This window comes from Eptesicus fuscus, chromosome 22 (genome assembly GCF_027574615.1).
Source record: "Eptesicus fuscus isolate TK198812 chromosome 22, DD_ASM_mEF_20220401, whole genome shotgun sequence".
Taxonomy (NCBI): domain Eukaryota; kingdom Metazoa; phylum Chordata; class Mammalia; order Chiroptera; family Vespertilionidae; genus Eptesicus; species Eptesicus fuscus.
In genome coordinates this window covers 5,673,264-5,694,579 of record NC_072494.1, presented here as the reverse complement: position 1 = coordinate 5,694,579, position 21,316 = coordinate 5,673,264, and the positions used below count along the sequence as shown (strand labels likewise).

The following is a 21,316-nucleotide window of genomic DNA, read 5'->3' as shown; positions in this document are numbered from 1 at the left end:
GGGCGGGGGGGGGGGGGGAGAGGGGGGTGATGCAAATCAGACTTTCGGACACTGGTAGAAAATGATTTGTGAAGTTATAATTTATACTTTTGCCAGCCTTACCATGCAGTTGGGATAAACACATAGGGGAAAGCATCCAATGTATGTGTCGGAATCCCATTGGCTCAAGGGTTTTCTATATGTGTGGCTGGTTAACCTGATATCATTTGAATGAAGTTTATGGCTGGTAAGAGCAGATGATACTTATATTTTAATAGCAGTAGTAGGTAAAATGTATTGGGGAGTATAATCTACCTTACTTGATACACCTCAAAAATTTACTCATATATACACATATATACACACATATATATGCTGATATATACAGTATAAGCTGGTATATATATATCAGCTCCCCCCAAAAGAGAAAGCTCTCATAGACCCTGAACTATATGATACATTCACAGGGGTCAACACAAATGATGGTATTAATTTATTTAAGCTAAAAGGTATACTATGGGCAGAACCCAAGGGAATATGGAACAAAGTTCAATAACTTCAGCATGTGATAAATAAAATGGACAAAAACAGTAGGGAAAGAAATTTTATTTTCAAGAATTTGTGCAGACAGTGGTGAATAAAAAATTGTATTTCAACTATAAAAAGCTGACTTCACGCCACCCTGGCATACAGAATTTATGGTGATGCCAGTATGAGTCTGGGGCGATACTGCTATCCCCATTCTCCCACCTCTAAAAGACCCTCTTAGAGGAACCACTTCTATTAATTTTCAGTCAAAAAATATGACACATCAAGCAAAGTAATGAGTTAAACAGGTTCCTGCTTATCTGTGTATATAAAGTCAAATGAAATAAGCTGTGTTGTTTGTTGTTTTTTTGCTGTAAATTGCCTTCACTCTGTGCACTTTTTGGTACATTCTGGAATGAAAACATCTCAAAATATTACAATTCAAGAGTTAAGATGACCCACCCAGGAGGCTGTAAAAAAATGGTTTGAATAACTAGAACAGTGAAATGGAACTAGTGTAAAATATGAAACAGCTCTAAGCACTAAGCTTAGAGACATTAGCCCTATTAGAAAAAAAAGTCATTAAAGCTACACAGTAACAAGTGCAAACATGCTGAACTTGTATTTCCAGGGAGTGACACCCCTGTTGGCCAACGGGTCCCAAACTCACACCCACGAGGTATAGCTCTTCTTCCCCTCTGCCTTTCTTTCATATGAGATCCTCAGAAATGAGCACTGAAAGCATATGAATCACTGAAATTTTACCCTGTGGACCAATTCCTGAAGAGATAAGAGCCACAACTCTGAGATGATTCGACATGTAGTGTTTATGTGATGACTTTCTGCACTTTGAGAAATCCTCAAAGACTAAACTGCCTATTTTAGAACCTAAACTTCCGAGCGGCTTCTGTCCTTTTGGAGAAAGACAAAAGACAACTTGCTGTCACACAGGGGCAACCACAGTCACTGTGTCCACAGTCAAGTTTTGCTCTCATGGACAATTCATCTGGTAGACCTACGTCCATGCCTGCTTTTTACAATTTTAGACCAACTTTTTTTTTTTAAATAAAGAAGTTCTAAGCTTCAAAAATAAAACACTGGATCCTTTTGCTGACACAAGGAGGGAATGGAGAAATCTTCCCTTCAAATGTTGTCCCCCTCATTTTATTCATGGATTCTATGAATTGTTCAAATATGCCTATGAGTATCAGCAACTTCTCTCATTCATTTGAATTTCTCCTGTTCATATAATACAGAATTTACAAGGGACAGCTAAAGAGGGTTTTAATATGAATAAAATTAAGAGTTGGCCAAGAAAAACAAGTAATTGACTAAAAATTGCCATAATAAACCAGATTTAAACAAAGAATAAGCTTGTATCTTGGCTAACATGATAAAACTTCCATTTGACATCACAATCAATTTATACTAGACAACTTTACTAGTAATATGAACTAATATACTAGATATATTTCTTCTACACTAGCTGCAAATATATTAAATAATTATTTCTTCAATCGTTTCTCTTTTCCCTAGTGGTGGCATTTAAAACTGAGTAACAGCATGTAGCAGTCAGTAATTTAGAAAATATAAAAAGGCTTTAGGGAAACAGACAGTGGATTCATTTTCATATACCATTTGTTGGGGTGAAGTCTCCTTTTGGGGATACTGGTGAACAAAACCTTATTTCTTGTGAGTTCCTGCTTTCTGGTCTCACCACAGACAGATAACTCCCAAGTCTTACGTAGGCCCCGATGATCTTGGCAACACTCTCCAGCACACAGCACAGTGATTTCATCTGTTCTCTTTCTGCAATGAGGACCATGCTCTCTCATGCTGCCAGATGGATATGTGAAAGATAAATTTCCGAAGCCGAAACATTTCTTGGCATTGTACAACTCCCACCCGGTCCCTCCACCTTCCTCCAATTTGCCAAATCTAAATCAAAACAGTAAAAAAAAAAAAAAAAAAGTCAAGTCTTGAAAAGTATCTCCTTCCAAGAGATCTGAATACAGCTTATTCCTTCCCTAATGAGCCTCCGTTCGAAAAGATCCTGACAAGGGCTGAGGAACAGAACAGGTGACAGGTTTTTAGGCAGGAGGTATGTAATGTTATCACGCAGGGTGCAATTTATCTGGACGTTATGTGCTGTCTGCCGAGGACTGATGGAAGGATAATGGCTTTCTGGAGTCCCCTGAAGCAGGACTAATGTTTGCAACCATGAGTTTGCCCCCCAGGTGGGAGGGGCAGGTGCTGCGGTGTCATCCTGGCGACTTGGATGATTTTCGCTGAACTCTCCGATGCTGGGTCCAGGCGCAGGCAGGTTCTTCACCCTGGTCCCCTTGGTGGGCAGTTGATGAGATGGGTGCTTTGGAATTCATTTTATAAACAGGACGTAAAAGGCCATGACGACGCAGGTGACTGCCACAGCAGCATGCAGCCTGGTTCCAATCACCGCAGCTAGCGGGCAAACGGAGAAAGAGAAGAGAAATCACAGCCTGTCCTTCATATTAGTCCTCACTTTCAAGGTGACATAGTTTTTCCCTTCAAAAAATATTTTTATTGATTTCAGAGAGGAAGGGAGAGGGAGAGAGAGAGAGAGAGAGAACCATCAATGATGAGAGAGACTCATCAACAGCCTGCTCCTGTACACCCCACTGGGGATCAAGCCTGTAACTAGGCATGTGCCCTTGACCGGGAATTGAACCATGATCTCCTGATTCATAGGTCTACACTCAACCACTGAGCCACACCAGCCAGGCTCAAGGTGATATTTTGAAATTTCTAGTCACAGATGAAGAGAGCTACCAACGGTCTCAAGAATCCACTTGGGAATGTATTTAAGTACTACGCTGGTTTCTAGATGAATATGCTGTTTGTTTATATTTTGCCCTAACATATTTAGGTAGTTAGGATTCCAGATGAAGGTGCCCATAATAAAATGTAAAAAAGCATTGGAGCCTGGCCAGTGTGGCTCAGTGGTTGAGCACCGACCTATGAACCAGGAGGTCATGGTTGGATTCCTGGTCAGGGCACATGCCTGGGTTAGGGGTTAGATCCCCAGTAGGATGTGTGCAGGAGGCAGCCGATTGGGGTGAAGTCTCCTTTTGGGCCCAATCTCTCATCAATGATGTTTCTATCTTTCTCTCCCTCTCCCTTCCTCTTTGAAACCAATAAAAATATTTTTTACATTTTTTTAAAGAAGCATTTGAGTTAATGAAGTCAAAACTTAAAAGACTCCAATATATTCTTTCCAGAACTTCAGGAAAACTTTTCATTGGCAAAGTATTCTTCCCAACAATTCCAGTCTAGTCTAAAAATGTTTAATTTATATACGTTTCCTCTGTGTAAAATACTAAAATTACCTCGACGCTAAAATAAACAATGATGTAAAAGTGGAGCGAAGTACAATCCCAGCCCATCTGACCCGCGCTTCGTTGCACCCACTATCCAGAGATGCAATCTCCCTTCCTGTGCAGACAGACTCTTACCTTTGTAGAACACACCCCACACTCCCTTCTTCTCTGACAGCAGCCAGGTTTTGAGACGAGGAACTTTCTTGAAGTAGGCACAGGTGCAAACAAAGAGCAAACCAAACACCAGAATCCCATCCAAGGAGTACACTGTTAGGGGAAGGAAAGAAAACCTTTGGTGCTCATCACGTGGGGGCAGGTGGTCCCGCTGGGGACCAAGGAGCACAGAGTGATACACTATCAAGAAGACAACCTCAACACAGTGCCAACCGCTGACACGAGGGAGCCAGGCCCTGGGACTAGCGAGTTAGCTTACTGTTCCCAAAGGTTGCTTGCAGGCATCCCCCTTACAACAATTTCACTGAGCCCTGCCCTCCCCTCCCTTCCCCTTTTAAGAACTAGAAATCCTGAGAAAAGGGCATCAGTTTCTGTAGCCTCGGCCTCCCAGGAATGGCCAGAGCCCTAAGAATCCTTGGAGCCTCCGTTGACAGAATTAAACACATTCTTCTTATCAATCACTCATGTGATAAAGAACGGCTAGGTATTTAGCCAAGTCTCTTAGGCCTGCATCTGCTGAAGAAAATGCTAAGGCAAAAAGTGAAACTTAGGGGAAACCGCAAGCGTTAGACTCCATACGATTACAGCTTTCCTATGTTTATCTTACACTTCATGCATGATCCTCCACTTACAAACCAAATTTCTGCCAGAATAGCGAGATTCTTGTAAAAGATATATATCTTCCCGAGGCTTCGACATTTCAACACAAACAATTGTGGGGGAATCTTTGAACAATTCTATGTCGACTTAGCTATTTCTTGTACATGTACAATAAATCACCCAACTGCAAAAAGAAAATAGGTATCAAACCACAAAACGGGAAGAGGGTAGCTAAAGCTTATTCAGTAATTATTATGTGTCACACTGCTCTTATTTCCTGGCTCAGATGATTTCTTGCTCTGGGTGATGTCCCTTCTCCTGTGCCTAGTAACCCCAGATCTCTGACTGCCAGGAAGCTCCAAAAGGGTCATGTACAGCCGCTGCCAGTTCTGGCACCCTCCATCCCCCTGCCTTCTCCCGGTCTCACCGCGAGGACTCACAAAAGAGTTCAGTAAGTTAACACATCCACCAAGTCTCTATGGTGAATGAGACCTTCATGTGCTAGTCGTCTCCTCCTGTAAGTTTTTGCGGACAATGCCAAAATTCACAAGGAGGTGAAATTTGAGTCTTTGGTGCTTTTTGAGAAATGCTTTCCTGTGCCCCTCAAATCATACCACCTAAGAGGCTCTCTCTTTTCCTGTAAGGCTGACTTTAAGGACTACAAAAGCCCCGCTTCCTGCCCTTCCCTGGAATTCAGAAATCATGTCCACACACTGTTTGGGAAATGAGGCCAGATAAACAGGGTGGCAAGGGACACATCCTTCAGAAGAGGCAGTACCTTAACCACACAAGCTTGGGTCTCCAGATGGAATCACCCAAACAGAACACTTGTTTTTTTTTCAAAAGAAGACACTTTTTAAGGCTCTCCATTCACCCCTCAAAAGTGTGGGGCTTGAGATCCTTTGTGATTTCTTGGTCCTCATAACGAGCCTCCTCTCAGCAAGTCTGAGAACGCAGGGGGCTGGGAGGAAAGTCCTCTTTTCCCTGGTGTTGAACTTGAGCAGGTAAAGCAATAGTTCAACCCGAGTGGCCATTCCAGGAGGCTAGGAAGGGGAGAAGGGAAAGCACAGGGCAGGGACCGAGGACGCGGGGTGTGGGCACGAGGACTGGGGTGCTAGGTGGTAACTGCACCGGGGATCCGGGGAGGGATCTAGGGGACAGGGCACCCAGAGAGGCCGAGAGGGCTGAGCGGGGAGGGGGCGGGGAGAGCGGCCACGTCAGTCCCGGCTCCGCCCGCCACGTTGCCCCTCGTCCTCCCCCTCACATCCTCCCCTCTGGGCGTTGGCTCTCACCGTTCGTCATGGCGGCTGAGCCCGGGCCTGGCTAGGGGGTCCGGGATCAGCGATGGCAGGAGCGCAGGTGGGGGAACCCAGCTCCCGCTTGACACTTCCCGATCCCGGCCGCAGCGACGGGTAGGAACCGTAGTACGCAGACGCAAGGGCAGGGAGGCGAGCGCCGAACGCAATCAGGGGCGGCTAGCAGATTGCCGAGCAAGGAGCCCTAGGTGGGCGGGGCTTGCGTGCTGCCAACGAAGAAGCGCGTGGTCCGGGAGGCGTCCTGCGTGGCCATGGTAACCAAGTCTCTTCCGGGTGCCGGCGCGGAAGAGGTGCTGGGAGGTAACCTGACCTGTTGGCTTGGCGGGTGAAAAGGTAAGGACTGGCAGCTTTGCGCTGTAGTTTGTGCTGTGGCAGCCGCTGTGTACGTTTGTACGTCTGCAGCCCTCCTGCCACAGAGGAGGCTTGGTCCCGGGCTTCCACTCCAGAGCCCTGGCCCCCGGGGTGCAGAGGGGGCCCCCAAGGGCCTCCAGGACTGCCCTTGCCGCGCGGCTCTTTGACATCTTATGGAAAACTGGATAGCCAGGCTGCGTCTGAACTTTAGAAATGAAATAAGGAAATTATAACAAAAACGAGTCTCCTATTTCAGGTCACAAAGCTCCACGTGGTCGGGAAACATTCAGATAATTGCCTGTTTGTTTCAGGAGAGTCTCGATTATCTCCCTGCATTTAGTTAATGTTGGGATCACCTCGGCCACTGTCACCAGAAATCGGATTATCTGGACAGCGCTTCCCACAACACTTGCACAAGCTGACGAGAGTTTTTAGTGAGGGGAGGGTGTGGGGTGGGGATGGGTAGAGACAGAGTCACAGATTACATTGTGTACATTGAAATACTTAATTACACACAACTCGACCTTGGAGAGAGCGACCGAGTCCCCCGGAGATGAAAGTGCAAGGTTAACGACCCCGCAGTGGTAGCCAAGCTGCTGAAGGGATTCACCGCCCCGCCCAGTGCCCTCTGCTGGCGGTGGCCTGCTTGGTCACGCAGGAGGAAAGCAACAGAGCCTCCTAGGGGCAAAACAAAAAGGTAGGGTGCAGGACAGACTCTTTGAGATAATAAACATAAATGTAAGAATAAAAAACAAACAAACAAAAAAACAAATGGAAGATAGACGGGCCCAAACTCAAAAGAAGGCCGGATATATGCCAACACACACACACACACACACACACACACACACACACACACAGTGATTAGTTGTCTAACTACTATTTCAAAGGACAGTGAAAGACCTATGATTACGCAGTTATTTTTCACTCTGCTCAGAAATTACCTTTTTCTGTTTCTCCTTTTTTCATGTGTCTTCTCCTTCCTACTCCTTCTTCCCACTCATTCATATTTTCTTTCTTACTTTCCCCTCCACCACACTTTTCCCCAATTTTTATAAAGTAGTTTACCTGTTTTTATATAAAGCAAATCTCACCTGATTTTTATTTCAAAATCAGTTATACCAAGAATTTCATATTTAAAAAAATTATAGTATTCTGTTTCTCTCTGTAAAATTGGGATACCATGGTTGTTCCTTTCTAGGGTTGTTGAAGGATTCAGCGAGTTATTATTTACAACATCTGGCATGAAGTGCCCCAGAAATGTTAGCTATTACTCTTGTTGTTTGTTTAAAAAAATATTTACCAGTGTCTACTACATGCTGGGCACTTTGCTAGATTTGCAGAAATAAAAGTAAAAATAGGTCCCAGCCCTCAGGGAACAAACTTTATAGGAGAAGATACATGAATAAACACATTTTAGCAGAGCACAGGCATGTGTGTGTAAAGGACATTATCTTTGGTTCTCACTATTTTGCCGAGTATTTTTTCAAGAAGAAACCTGAGGCTCCAAGAAGGAACATGAGTGAGATAACATTGCCAGCTAGGATCCAAACCTAGGTCTGTCTGACTTCAAAGCTCCCTCCTGTGAGCACAGTCTCAGATTAGGATGCTGTCACTGATGCGGATCTTTTGATGATTTTGTTTCGAGCATTAATGTTTCTTTCACCTCAGAGCCTCACATCAGGCCAAAGCCTGGGTCACTAGCTCTTGCAGCCTAACTGTGAGAAATAAGTAGAGCCCCCACCCCCCCCCCCCCACTCCCGCTGGGGACTCAATTCAGACAGTCCTCCTCAGTTCATTTCAGCCTTCACTGGAGGAATGGCCGTTGTTGCCAAACTCCTGTCAGTCAAGAACAGTGGCCTGTTTGTTATGGTTATTTCGGTCATTGTGACAAACACTAATCAGTCCTGGGGACCAAGACGATGGCATTCTGGTTTAACCAAAGAGTAAGTCCAGTCCCCAAAGGCACAGCTCACGACAATAGCTTCATTTGAATTACAACCTATTTGAAAAGGGATGTCAAACAGGCATTCATGTCTGCTGCAAACATTTGTTCCAGGACTTTTAAGTGTCAGGAATGCACTAACCTTTGGGAGCTCAGAGATGAAAGAGAAACGAGGAAATTATAACAAAATCTTATAAGTTTAAGATTTTAAACAAAATTATAAACAAATCTTAATAAGTTTAAGATTTAGTAGACAAGATAAGCTGGGTGTATAAATAACCAGAAAAGACAGTAGAAAGCAAGAAGTGTTGCAGGAAAATGAAACCAGGGCTGTGGGAGTGTAAGGGAGAAAGGGCTTTTGGCTGAGAGCTCAGGGAAGGCTTGATGGAGGAGCAGACATTTTAGCTGAGCCTGAAAGGCATGTAGCATTTCAATAGAAAGGAAAGGAGTCAAAGTGCTCAAAGGCATGGAGATGGGAAAGCACAGGGTAAGTCTGGGGCACAGCACACTCCTTCCTCCCTCCTTCACTGGCTAACTCCAGTCACCGCTCAGGCCTCAGTCCAAACCTCACTTTCTCAAAGGAGACTTCTCAGACCTTCTTGGAAGGGCCCCCTTCCCCCATCACAAACTTCCAGAGCACATATCATCTCTGTAATTCATGTCCCCCTGCTACAGAGGCCCCCAGGATCCCCACAACTTCTGTCCCACTTGGCTACAAACTGGAGGTTCCTGTGACCTCCTCTCCCTTGTATTCTATTATTTGCTAGAACATCTCACAGAACTCAGGAAAATACTTATGTTTACCAGTCTATTCAAGGATATGATCCAGGATACAAATGAACAGCCAGATGAAGAGAGATACTAGGTGCGGTTTGGGAGGGTCCAAGTGAAAAACGCCTGTCCCTGTGGAGTTGGGGTAAGGTCCCCTTCCCATATGTGGATGTTTCCCCCTCCCTGGAGGCTCTGAACCTCCTACTATCGGGGTTTTTATGCCTCATGTAAGTACAATCAACTCCATTTCCAGGCTTTCTCCCCTCTCTGGAGAATGGGTCGGTGGGGTTGAAAATTCGAAGCTTTACTAGTAGTAAAGAACAATATCCCCAGGAACCAGCACAAAGCTTGGCTTGCATAACAGTGGAACTCTAAGTTGTTGAAATGGTTCACACACACACTTGGGGCAGCCCCAGACCGGCGGCTAGCCCCATAACCATCCATCCACTGCTTGGCAGCCCCGAATCAAGAGAGTGGGGACCCCACATGCAGGAGCACATTTAGGGTGACAACCAGGTACACGCCGCCAGGGCTTCCTTTTCTTTGCCGTTTAAGTCCTTCGAGGTTTCAGAGCCAGGAGCTCATGCCAAGGTCCCTAAAGAGCGTCTCGGCTCCGCCCTTAGGCGGGACCACGGTACGCCCCGCCCCCTCCGGCCCCGCCCGGTTAGGCCCCGCCCAAGCCAGCGCGTCACCGGAAGTGCGGCGCCGGAAGTAGTAAAAGCCGGCGCGGAGCGAGGCGGGCCCGGCGCTGTGGGCTGGCCCGCGGGATGGCGGATGAGGAAGAGGACCCCACTGTGAGTGACCGCCTCTGTCCCCACCCGCTCTTTTCCTCCCTCCCCCGGGGGCAGGGGCGGAGGCCGAGGTGGGAGTCGGGCCTGTTTTCCTGAGAGACTTAAGCCGGGAGAGTCGGGGGCTCGACGCTGTGCCAAGCCTTTCCCTTCCGGTCACTCTCTTAGGACGTGAAGGGACGAGGGGAAGGCGGCCCCTTACCTTTGCGTTGGGTCCATACCTGCCAGGCCCCCCCTTGTAACGCCTAGAGAGTCATCGGGGGTCAGAGCGAATGTTTTTTGGTTTGTTTGTTTGAAGTATTACAAATAGTAGTACATATGTCTCCTTTTTCCCCCCCTTGACCTCCCCCCAGCCTCCCCTACCCCCAGCATATGCCTTCACCTGCCGCCCCCCCCCAGTGTCTTGTATCCATTGGTTATGTTCATCAGAGCGGATGTTTGTTAGCGCTCCCTGCGAACCAGCAGTTCAGCTGCTAACAACACTGTCCGCTTACTGTCGCGTATGGACCGGAAGTCGGAAGCTGGGTTTCACAACTTCTATTGCCCGAGAGCAGGTTACTTAATTCTGGTTCTCGGGGTTCATGTCATTATTAAGTGGGGCGAAGGCTTACTGAAGGAGCGTTCCCAGCACTGCAGTCTTTCCTCGCTTTGATTCAGGACCAGCTCTTGTTCTAGTAAAACTGCCTAGCAAGAGGCCACCATGGTTGGTTGGGGGGGAAAAAGGGTAGTGAATGGGATTCTTCCGGGAGAGGCCGGTGGATTCTTTATTAGGGACATTTTCAAAGCCGTTGCTGCCTGAGCCGGAGGCTGGGCTAAAATGCCGTGGTTTAATGAGTGTTTGCTGCTTGCGTTAGACTTCCTGGCGTGCTGTCAGTGTTGAAAGTGGAGGGGAAATGTTAATTATTAAAAAAATCGGTGCAGTGCAATGACTCGACATTTCTCTGTATGCATTTTAACTTCTAGTTTGAGGAAGAAAATGAAGAAATTGGAGGAGGTGCAGAAGGTGGGCAGGGTAAAAGAAAGAGACTTTTTTCTAAAGAATGTAAGTAATATTTACAATTATTTTATTTTAGATGATAAAACGTTTTGGACATGTGCATTCAAAGTAGATTAATAAATATTGTTCTGGCCTGGCCGATGTGGACCAGTGGTTGAGCATTGACCCATGAACCAGGAGGTCATGGTTCGGTTCCTGGTCAGGGCACATACATGGGTTGTGGGCTCGATCCCCAGTAGGGGGCGTGCAGGACGCAGGCAGTCGGCTTCTCTCTAGTTGATGTTTCTATCTCTCTATCCCTCTCCTCTCTCTAAAATCAATAAAAATATATTTAAACAAAAGCAAAGTAGGTTTATTGTTCTGAGTTGTTTCCCTGTAGGGACACTATTCTCAGACTTGCCTGTATAGTTCTGTTTAATTTGTGAATCATGGCTAGTAATGATCCTAACCACAATTTACATACACACATATATAAATACTAGAGGCTCGGTGCACAAATTTGTGCACAGGTGGGGTCCTTCGGGGTGGCCTGAAGAGATCAGGCCCCAGCTCATGCCCCCCAGCCTCACAGCCCTACCTGGTACCCCACCTTGGCCTGGTGCCAGCCCCTCACCTGTTCCACCATCCTGTACAGGGTAATTGATAGGGGCAGGCCTCCTGCCTGGCTCCCTCAGTGCCTGGGAGCCGGGCAGCGGCCCTGCCCACCCCCTTCCCACCACTGCCACTCCTCGCCATCGGCGGGGCAGTTGGGCCCTTGCTCGCACCACTTTGGCCTGGTGCTGCCCACTCACCTGCTCCACCATCCTGCCGTAGTTCCGGTCCCTCTTGGTCCCACTCTCCTCAGGGCCCATTGGGGCCGGCAGCGCCTCCATGACTGCCTGCTGCCAGTGCCACGTTGCCAACGCCCGCCATGTTCTGCACTGCCCCCTGGTGGTCAGCATACATCATAGCGAAAGGTCGAACGACCACCCGAGGGGACAATTTACATATTAGTGTTTTAATATATAGGATGTATATTCATATACATACACACACACACACTTTTTTTTTCAAGTGAAGAAATGTGATCAGTGTTTTGATTCAAGGCCTAAGAACATACCTCCATTTCTTCCCTTGTCCCACACCTTTGCAGCAATAGAAGCAGGGACTTTTGACCAAAGGTTAGGATGAATCCTGGAACATGCTGAGCCTGGAAATTAAATTGGAGTGCTGGACTGAGGCAGGAAGGTGGTGAACAGTGCAGGGTCTTATAGTGGCATAGAGATTATAAGGTATCCGCCCTCCATTCTACTCCCTCCGTCGACAGGTTTGACCCTTTTTGTCAGCAGCAGGAGGGACTGGTCCAGGCCAGATTCTGAAAGGCACCATGAGAATTTGCTCTTCATCTCCCATTCCGGCTCCCTTACGTATAGTTATGGCTGAGTATTGACAAATAGGGCAGCACTTGAATAGCTGGTTCATTGATGCTGAGTCAGATGTAAACAGTTCCCAAAGGCTCTTGAAACTGCAGGCCATTATGTCTCTGTCTCTCTCTTTTTTTTACCACTCAAATTCCTCTCCTTATCTCGGTTCCTCACCTAAAGCTGACTGCTCCCTTTTCCATCTCTGATGCCATGTACTCCATTTGTTTGTCAGCATACGAAGGGATTCCTACACCAGGGCACCCCAGAGTGATGCTTGCGTAGTCGGTTCTTAGCAGAAACTTTTATTCTTCTTGGATTGCTTTATTTTTATGATGACAAGAATTTGGAATCTTCACAGCTTGTCTTACTGGAATATATCTTACTAAGATCTGTTCTCCTGATCCTTTTAAAAAAAATTTTTTTTTTTTGCTAATGTAACAGAAACTTTCAAAGGATTCACAGGTATTTGTTTGTCTTCACAGACCCTTTAACCAAATACAGTTTACATACTTCCTATCTGATATGTTTTCCAGTGAAATATATTTCCCTACTAGTGAAGTCTACATCTTCAGGAAAAATAATAAGGGTATTATTATTTTTGGAGAATCCTGGCAAACATTACTTTACCCATGTCATCAAAACTTTAATATTTTTTATATTTTTTTTTATTGATTTAGAGAGAGGAAGGGGGAGAAAGAGAGAGAGAGAGAGAGAGAGAGAGAGAGAGAGAGAGAGAGAAAGAAACAGAAACATCAGTGATGAGAGAGAATCATTGATTGGCTGCCTCTTGCACAACCCTTACTGGATATCAAGTCTGCAACCCAGGCATGTGCCCTGACCTTGAATCGAACTGAACTCTAACCTCCTGGTTCAGCGGTCGTCAACCTTTCGGACCTCACGGATCACCAGTGGTCCGCAGACTACCGGTTGGCGACTGCTGTCCTGTTTCATAGGTCGACACTCAACCACTGAGCCACACTAGCCAGGCTCTATAATTTTCATTTTAATTCCTCGCCTGAGGATATGTTTTTATTGACTTTTAGAGAGAGAGTAAAGAGAGAAACACTGATTGCCTCTTTTTTTTTTAATATATAAATGGTGTGTGTGTATATATATATTGTTGTTGTTGTTGTTGTTGTTGTTAATCCTCACCTGAGGATATTTTTTCATTGATTTTTAGGGAGAGTAGAAGAGAGAGGGAAAGACAGAGAAACATCGATGTGAGAGCAATACATTGACTGGTTGCCTCCTGCATGAGCCCTGACCAGGGCCGGGGCCAGGGAGGAGCCTGCAACCAAAGTTCGTGCCCTTGACCAGAACTGAACCCGGGACCCTTTGGTCCGCAGGCCAGGCGCTCTATCCATTGAGCCAAACTAGCTAGGTCTTGGTTGCCTCTTGTATGCACCCTCACTGGGGATCAAACCCACAACTTAGGAATGTGTCCTGACTGGGACTTATACTCACAACCTTTTGGTGTACGGGATGATTCTCAACTAACTGAGTCACCTGGCCAGGGCAACTTGGTTCAATTCTAATTTGAAAAAAGTATTGATCAAGTGATTAAAGTTGTCCAATAAGAATGATTTTTCTTTTACAGTACGATGTATGATGTATGGGTTTGGGGATGACCAGAATCCTTATACTGAGTCAGTGGATATTCTTGAAGACCTTGTTATAGAGTTCATCACTGAAATGGTAAGATATTTTTTTGTTATTGGTCTTAGTTAATTGAAAAAAAGATTTTAAATTCAAATTTATAGATAAGACTAGAACTATGGCACCCTTTAGAAACAAGATATCCATGTGAGTGCCTGTTTTGTGGAAGTTACTGATTACTATTTATCATTAGGAATGGAGATTGTATATGTGTGTCTATGTACATACACATATATGAGACACCTACTATAGAGACAACTAATGCTAAGATTTTGGTGAATATTCTTTTGTCTTTTTGCATATATTTTTAAAATTTATAAAATTGAAATTATATAGTTATATACAGTCTTATAACCTGTTTTTTTGTTGTTTTCCATTTAGGTAAGCCTAGGACATTTTCCCCATGTCATTGCATAACACTATATTTTTAATGGTTTCATAAAATTGAATGGATGTGCTCAAATTTATATAAAGCCTTAATATTTAGTTTCCCCTTTTTTAGTCATCAGGAATAATGCTATGATGAACCTTTGCTTTTGCACAGGATAAATATATAACGACAGGGGGTGAGATTTGATTTTAAGAAAGCCGCCAATATTGAGATGGACACAAATTTTAAATGAAATGGGTGATTACAAAGAAATTACAAAATTATTTTACACATTGAAGGCAAAAACTAAATATATCAAAAATTAAACAAAAACATCAGTAAATTTGAAAGCTTTTGTGTCCTTAATATTAAAAAATGTTAAAAATATTAAAGCATTAAGAGAAACAGTGCTAATCACACAGTAGAAAGTGGATAGAGGTATGAATAGAAGATAATTCACAAATGAATAACTATAATAGAAGAGAAAAATCTTCAAACTCACCAGTATTAAACATGCAAATTTAAAAAAGAATGATAAATACATGCAAATTAAAACAGTAAAATATTACATTTTTAAAAATCAATTTAATTTAATATGCTTTTTTGCAATAGACTCACAAGGCAATGTCAATTGGAAGACAAGGGCGGGTACAAGTTGAAGATATCGTCTTTTTGATTCGGAAGGACCCGCGGAAGTTTGCCAGGGTTAAAGATTTGCTCACTATGAATGAAGAATTGAAACGAGCTAGAAAAGCATTTGATGAAGCAAACTATGGATCTTGACAACTTTTGAACTTGCTGAAGCTTCCTTATCTTCTGGGGAGACCACATACATAACCATGTTTTCCATAGTAAGGTCCCGATAACTAGCGATGTAAGTGAAAGGTGGAGAAGCACAAAGTTTCCCACCTTTATTTTCATGTCTTCTACATAAGAGTGATATTTGAGCCCTAACCGGTTTGGCTCAGTAGATAGAGCATTGGCCTGTGGACTGGAGGGTCTCAGGTTCCATTCCGGTCAAGGGCACATGCCTGGGTTGCGGGCTGGATCCCCAAGGCAGCCGATCAGTGATTTTCTCTCATCATTGATATTTCTATCTCCCTCTCCCTTCCTCTCTTGAATCAATAAAATATATATATTTTTTAAAATTAAAAAAAAAAGTGATATTGGAGCCTTTAACTACCTGCCATTATACAACCATACCTGAATTACTTATTGGGTTTTAATGACCATACATAAGTTAAAGGATCTTGCAAACCATGTAGTACCTTCTGACTTTTGACTATCTAAACCAGCAGTCGCCAACCGGTGGTCCGTGGACCACTGGTGGTCCGTGAGGTCCGAAAGGTTGGCGACCGCTGAATTCTAAACAATGAAGTATTTATGTATCAGGTGTATTTGTGCCGTTGTAGGGCATGCTCTTTATTTTTATTTTATTTTTTAAATAATTCTTTATTGTTGAAAGTATTACATATGTCCCCTTTTTCTCCCCTTTGACCCCCTCCAGCTTCCCCCTCCAGGGCATGCTCTTTAATATGTGAACTCTAAATGGCATCTTTGACTTTCTGATAGCTAAGACATGATCATTAAAACTTAAAGCTTTAAGACTGCAGTAATCTGAGAGGTTATTAAAAGATAGTGAAATGGTTTGTGTTTCTTTTAAGGAGAAGATGGTAGAAGAAAATACAGTCTTTTGTAGGAGTGTTTATCTGTCTTAAGGTAATATTCTGTTTTAATATTCTTTCCTTTGGATAGAATGCTTTTTGGGAGGGAGAAATTAAAAGGTTCATGTGAGTGCTTCATGTTGAAGACTTTTTTGATTTAAAACCTCTTGGGCTTATACTATTAGTCAAGTTTTAAGAAAACTCCTCTTCCCAGGCCAGACTTCCCTTCTGTATAAAAATAAATGCTTTCAGTAGCAGGAATGGCATTGTTAAAAAGCTGACGGCAGGACAAGTATTTAGGTGTTTTATTAACATTTGTTAGTACTTGTTCATTGTGGAAATGTGTATTTGACTAAACCATGTGTGGCTATGGAAACTACTTTTGTAGATCAGGATATAGAGCTTTTGTGTGTATTTAGCTTATTGTATTAAATTATTATTGCACTTAGCTTAAATTCAGGATTACAATTGCATTTAGAGGGATCACTGAATATTACTTTGAAACTGAATGTGTGCCACTCCTGAACACCTATGAATCAGTACTTAGGAGAATTTTACTTTCTTAACCTATTTAAAGTCTGAAAAATTAAAAAAGATCAATACTATAATTTGACTGTGTGTGATTTATCAGCATTTTCTCCCACTTAAAATACAATTCTAGCGGCTTAATCTCACTAAAATCTCTATACTATTAGTATAATGCACTTCAATTGATAGTGAGATTCAAGATAGCTGGGCTGATCTTTTTGTTATTTAAAAAAGTAAAAACCAGCCCTACCGGTGTGGTTCAGGGGTTGAGCGTCGACCTATGAACCAGGAGGTCACGCACGGTTCCATTCCTGGTCAGGGCACAAGCCCAGGTGGCGGGCTCAATCCCCAGTGTGGGGTGTGCAGAAGGCAGCCAATCATTGATTCTCATCATTGATGTTTCTATCTCTCTAGCCCTCTCCCTTCTTCTCTGAAATCAGTAAAAATATATTAAAGCAAAATTAAAATAAAAAAGTAAAAACCAGTTGAAAAGCGACTCCAGACTAAGCTGAAATCAAGAATGGGAGCAGAGCCCTGGCCAGTTTGGCTCAGTGGATAGAGCGTCGGCCTGTGAACTGAAGGGTCCCGGGTTCAATTCTGGTCAGGGGCACATGCCTGGGTTTCGGGGTAGATCCCCAGTTGGGGGCGTGTGGGAGAGCCGATCGGTAATTCTCTCTCATCATTGATGTTTCTATCTCTTCTCTCCCTTCCTCTCCCTTCCTCTCTGAAATCAATAAAAATATATTTTTTAAAAAAGAAAAGAATGGGAGCAGAATAATAAAACATTAACATGTCACAATTTTTTCTAGTCAGGGTCCACGTCACCCTGAAGAAGGAACTGGTAGTAACCGGCCCTGGGCGGCTGTACTGGGTGCCTGTGTTGGTCTGCTCGCTGCCTTAGCAAATGTCATCAACTGGGCGGCTCAAACAAGAGTCCTTTCTCCCCGCTCTGGAGGCCACACGGCCCAGAGCACGGTGCCCGCATGGTCGGTTCTGGTGAGGACTCTTCCTGGACGGTACACAGCGGCCTTCTCACTGTCCTCACGTGGCTGAGAGCTCTGTGGTCCCTTCCTCCTCTCAAAAGGGCAGCACTCCGTAACATCAGGATTCAACCCTTATGGCCATATTTAACCTTAGCCACCTCCTTAAAGGCCCAGTCTCCAGTACAGTCAGATGGGTGGGGGAGGGGGATGTTAGGGCTTCAACATACAAAATCTGGGGGGCACAATTCAGTCTAGATAGCAGTGCCATTAGCCTTACTATTTTGCTAATGACCCTCACAAATAAGTTTTTTTGTTTGTTGTTTTTTTTTTTTTTCCCAGAGAGAGAGAGAGAGAAAGGGAGGGGGGGGGGGCATCTATTTGAGAGTGGAACATCGATCAGCTGCCTCCTGCATACCTCACACCTCCTCCTGGGGATGGAGCCTGCAACCCTAGCATGTGCCCTGACCAAGAATTGAACCCGCAACCTTTCAGTGCACAAGTTGATGCCCTAACAATTGAGCCACACCGGCCAGGGCTAAGAAGTATTTTTATGGGAATTTATATTAAGACTTTTAGGTTGCAGGTGATAGAACTGAACTCAAAAACAGCATAAACAAACAAACAAAAATATAATTGATTGGCTTATCTAACTGAAACAAGGGGGAAAAGGATTTTTAGAATCCAGATTCTTTCCATCTTTATCCACATTTTGGCTTTACTCTCTCAGGAACCTCAGTGTGTCAGGGAACATGATGGCAAGGAAGTAGCTCTGGGGTTCCATCCATAAAACTCCCAGTCGGGGGAGCGGCTTCACCTCCTAATGCAGAGAGTTCCAGGTGAGGAGCACATGGCCACGGCTCTGGTCACTCTTGGACCAGCCACTGTGGCCAGGAAGAAGCTGTGCCGTAGCCTGGTCTCCAGCCCCACCTCTGCTGAACAAGGGCTCGGCGTGGGGAGGGAGCTGGGTACTGCTATTAGCAGGAAAAGGAAAGAGGCTGGGCAGACAAAAATAACAGATGTGCACTGACTTGATTCATGAGCTGACTTACTAACTGAATGTGGATATTCATGGCTCTCTTCCCGTATCTAGAGCCGCACTGTGTAATAGGGTAGCCACTAGCTACATCGGGCTATTTAGCTAATTAAAATAAATAAAACTAAAAGTATTCTATTGCACTAGCTAGATTTCAGGTGCTCGATAGCTCCATGACGAGTGGCTACTGCACTGAACAGTGTTGATATATAACATTTTCATTACCACACAAGTGGTCTCTCCTAGGTTGGTTCACTTTTTTTTTAATTTACGGAAAATCTCAAGTATGCACAGTAAGAAGATAATATCATGAGCCCCACCTTTGACAATTAACCTTTTGCTAATTTAACATCTTACCTATTCTCAAACTATTTTTTGAGGTGAGAAGGGCAGTATTTTAAAGCCAATGTCAGATACTGAATCATATCATCTATGGAATACTTCAGTATGAAAATCTAACACGAGTTTAAAAGGTAGTCCAAATACTATTATACCCTAACAAAAATTAACATTAATTCCTTAATATTCCATCTAATAACCAACCCCTGCTTAAAAAGAAAAAAATCTCTTGAGCCGAAACCGGTTTGGCTCAGTGGATAGAGCATCGGCCTGCAGACTGAAGGGTCCCAGGTTCGATTCCGGTCAAGGGCATGTACCTTGATTGCGGACACATCCCCAGTAGGGGGTGTGCAGGAGGCAGCTAATTGATGTTTCTAACTCTATCCCTCTCCTTTCCTCTCTGTAAAAAAATCAATAAAATATATTAAAAAGAAAAAGGAAAAAATCTCTTGAGTATCTTTTTGAGTTTATGTATTAGTATTTATTGCTGCTGTAACAAGTTACTGCACATTTAGTGACTTAGAACAAAACCAATATCTTACCGGTGTTCTAGGTTGAAAGTGACATGGGCCTCACCGGGCTGCAATGAAGGGGCCAGCAGGGCGTTCTTTTCTGGATGTTTTAGGGAGGAATCTGCTCGTTTGCCTCTCCCACCTTCTAGAGGCAGCATTCCTTGCTTGGCTCTTGGTCCACTCTCATCTTCAGAGCTGGCCCTGTTGCACCGCTGACCCTTCTTCCGTGGTCATCTCTCCCTCCCACCGAGCCGGGAAAGGGTCTCTGCTTTTAAGGACCCAGGTGATTATAATGGACCCACCTGGATAACGCAGGCTACTCTCCCCAGGTCAAGGCCCTTTAACTTAATCACACAAGCAAAGACTCTTCGATGTAAGGTAATACGCAGGCCCCTGGGGGTGGGGGCTGTTACTCTGCCTAACACAGTTTGTTTGCAAAAGGCTCTAAACAAGGTGTCACCGAATTTGGTTGGTATGTTTAAATATTTTAGAATCCATAATAGCTCCCCTCCCCCACTTTGTTTTAAGTGTAGTTCTATCTTTAAAAAAGTCATACCTTTTTTTTTTTTTTTTTGAGAGCATGTTTGTTAGATGCTCAAGCAGAATGTCTACTACACAGCAGTGATGCACTTGAAATTGTTGGTTTGACTGTATTTAAACTGGTCTTCTTAACTAAAAACTGTAATAAAATTCCAAGTAGAAATTTTTAAAAAAGGGAAATAGTTCCCTTGGCCTCTCATCCATGGAGAGAGGCGTTGTCTGGAGAGTCACTTGGCTGCTTCCCAGGAGGCCTCAGGAGGTTGCATTACTTGGGAGAATGTACTCTATAGGGCAGATGATTCTCAGGATTGCAGCTCAGAAACCGATTTCATCAGCGTCTCTCGGGGTGGATCTCCGAAACCAAGGTCACCACACCAGGGTATGGGGAAAATGGATGCCAGTTTACAGATGGAAAACTTGCAGCTGTGGCCAGCACTCTTCCCTTCTCTAGGCAGACCCATGTGGGAAACGGAAACATAATTATGAAGGTGAATCAAAATGAGGGGAGTTAAACGAATTCATTGCCTAGGCTTCAGGCAAGATAAGGATAAAGTTAAAACAGAAACAGGAATATCGGCTCTCAGGGCCTGGGGTCCTACCTGCAAGATGGCCTCGTTACTGACACTGGAAATGGGGCTTGAGTTTTCGCTTCCACTGACAACACCCACCCACCACCCAAACACCGGCTGTTTGGAGGCTTTAAGGTGACTGCATATTTCTACTCTAATTTACTGAAATGTTGATCTCAGCGGTAATTCAGAAAGGACAGTTTATTTCCAAGTTCTCAAGGGAGCCTTAGAGTTGCTCCTGAGAGCCGACAACACTGAGCATCGTGCCTGAAAACCAAGAACTTAAAAAAAATTTTTTATTTTAATAAGAAAATAAAGGAAAAAAACAAGAATGCATTTTTCCTTTTTTTGTGTGTAGAAAAGGAAGCAAGAATTTATTGACCGCAGCAAAAACATGCTCAGGAGAGTGCAACCAGGAAGGGCATAGAAGCAACTGGAGAGCCCAGCGGGGCTGCTGTGGCTCACTGGGCAGTCAGAAAAGGGGGCCTTGGACACGGGTTCAGGGAGTTAGCCCAGGACGAGCTGCCACTGCCCATTGCTCCCCTGGTTGCAAGTCACAGGAGGCCCCTAGAAGTTAGGGGATGCGTGCCTGCAGGGGAAGGAGAGGGGAGAGGGAATGGCATAGGTCTGCACCCTGGAGAGAGAAGGCCTATTTTTCTTTTTTCTTTTTTTTATTGATTACAGAGAGGGAGAGAGAGATAGAAACATCAATGATGAGAGAGAATCATCGATTGGCTGCCTCCTGCACACCCCCCACTAGGGACCGAGCCCGGCAACCCAGGCATGTGCCCTGACCGGGAATCGAACTGTGAACTGGTTCATAGGTCAATGCTCAACCACTGAGCCACACCAGCTGGGCTGCCTGGTTTTCTTTATGGGGTTTACCCATTCACATCTAATGTAAGCTTTTGTAT

The 21,316-nt window shown here is 44.4% G+C and overlaps 2 protein-coding genes across 3 annotated transcripts; one reads left to right on the top strand and one right to left on the bottom strand.

The window, feature by feature from the left end:
- Positions 1-570: 570 nt before the first annotated feature.
- On the bottom strand, positions 571-6,148 carry TMEM167B (transmembrane protein 167B). Of its 2 annotated transcripts, none has more exons than XM_028153996.2 (3): positions 5,930-6,148; positions 3,941-4,130; positions 571-2,967 (listed from the first exon to the last, which is right to left on the bottom strand). In XM_028153996.2, exons 1-3 carry the CDS (start codon positions 5,937-5,939, stop codon positions 2,769-2,771), a joined length of 399 nt encoding a protein of 132 aa, XP_028009797.2. In that variant the 5' UTR covers positions 5,940-6,148; the 3' UTR covers positions 571-2,768. The 2 variants fall into 2 exon arrangements, with proteins under 2 accessions (XP_028009797.2, XP_008145324.1); XM_008147102.3 differs by having other exon boundaries at positions 3,999-4,130; positions 5,930-6,123.
- Positions 6,149-9,733: 3,585 nt separating this feature from the next.
- On the top strand, positions 9,734-16,428 carry TAF13 (TATA-box binding protein associated factor 13). Its single transcript, XM_008147101.3, has 4 exons — positions 9,734-9,814; positions 10,772-10,850; positions 13,806-13,903; positions 14,847-16,428. The coding sequence occupies exons 1-4, from the start codon at positions 9,788-9,790 to the stop codon at positions 15,015-15,017; spliced, it is 375 nt and encodes a 124-aa protein (XP_008145323.1). The 5' UTR covers positions 9,734-9,787; the 3' UTR covers positions 15,018-16,428.
- Positions 16,429-21,316: the final 4,888 nt, after the last annotated feature.

What these genes read in the sequence shown, in the direction of transcription:
- TMEM167B (XM_028153996.2), bottom strand. An exon ending in TGGATAGTGGGTGCAACGAA is followed by an intron (nt 2,968 to 3,940) that starts GCGCGGGTCAGA and finishes TTTGCCCGCTAG; the next exon opens with CTGCGGTGATTGGAACCAGG.
- TAF13 (XM_008147101.3), top strand. Translation starts at nt 9,788, where the DNA reads ATGGCGGATGAGGAAGAGGACCCCACT. An exon ending in ATGAGGAAGAGGACCCCACT is followed by an intron (nt 9,815 to 10,771) that starts GTGAGTGACCGC and finishes TTTAACTTCTAG; the next exon opens with TTTGAGGAAGAAAATGAAGA. An exon ending in GAGACTTTTTTCTAAAGAAT is followed by an intron (nt 10,851 to 13,805) that starts GTAAGTAATATT and finishes TTTCTTTTACAG; the next exon opens with TACGATGTATGATGTATGGG.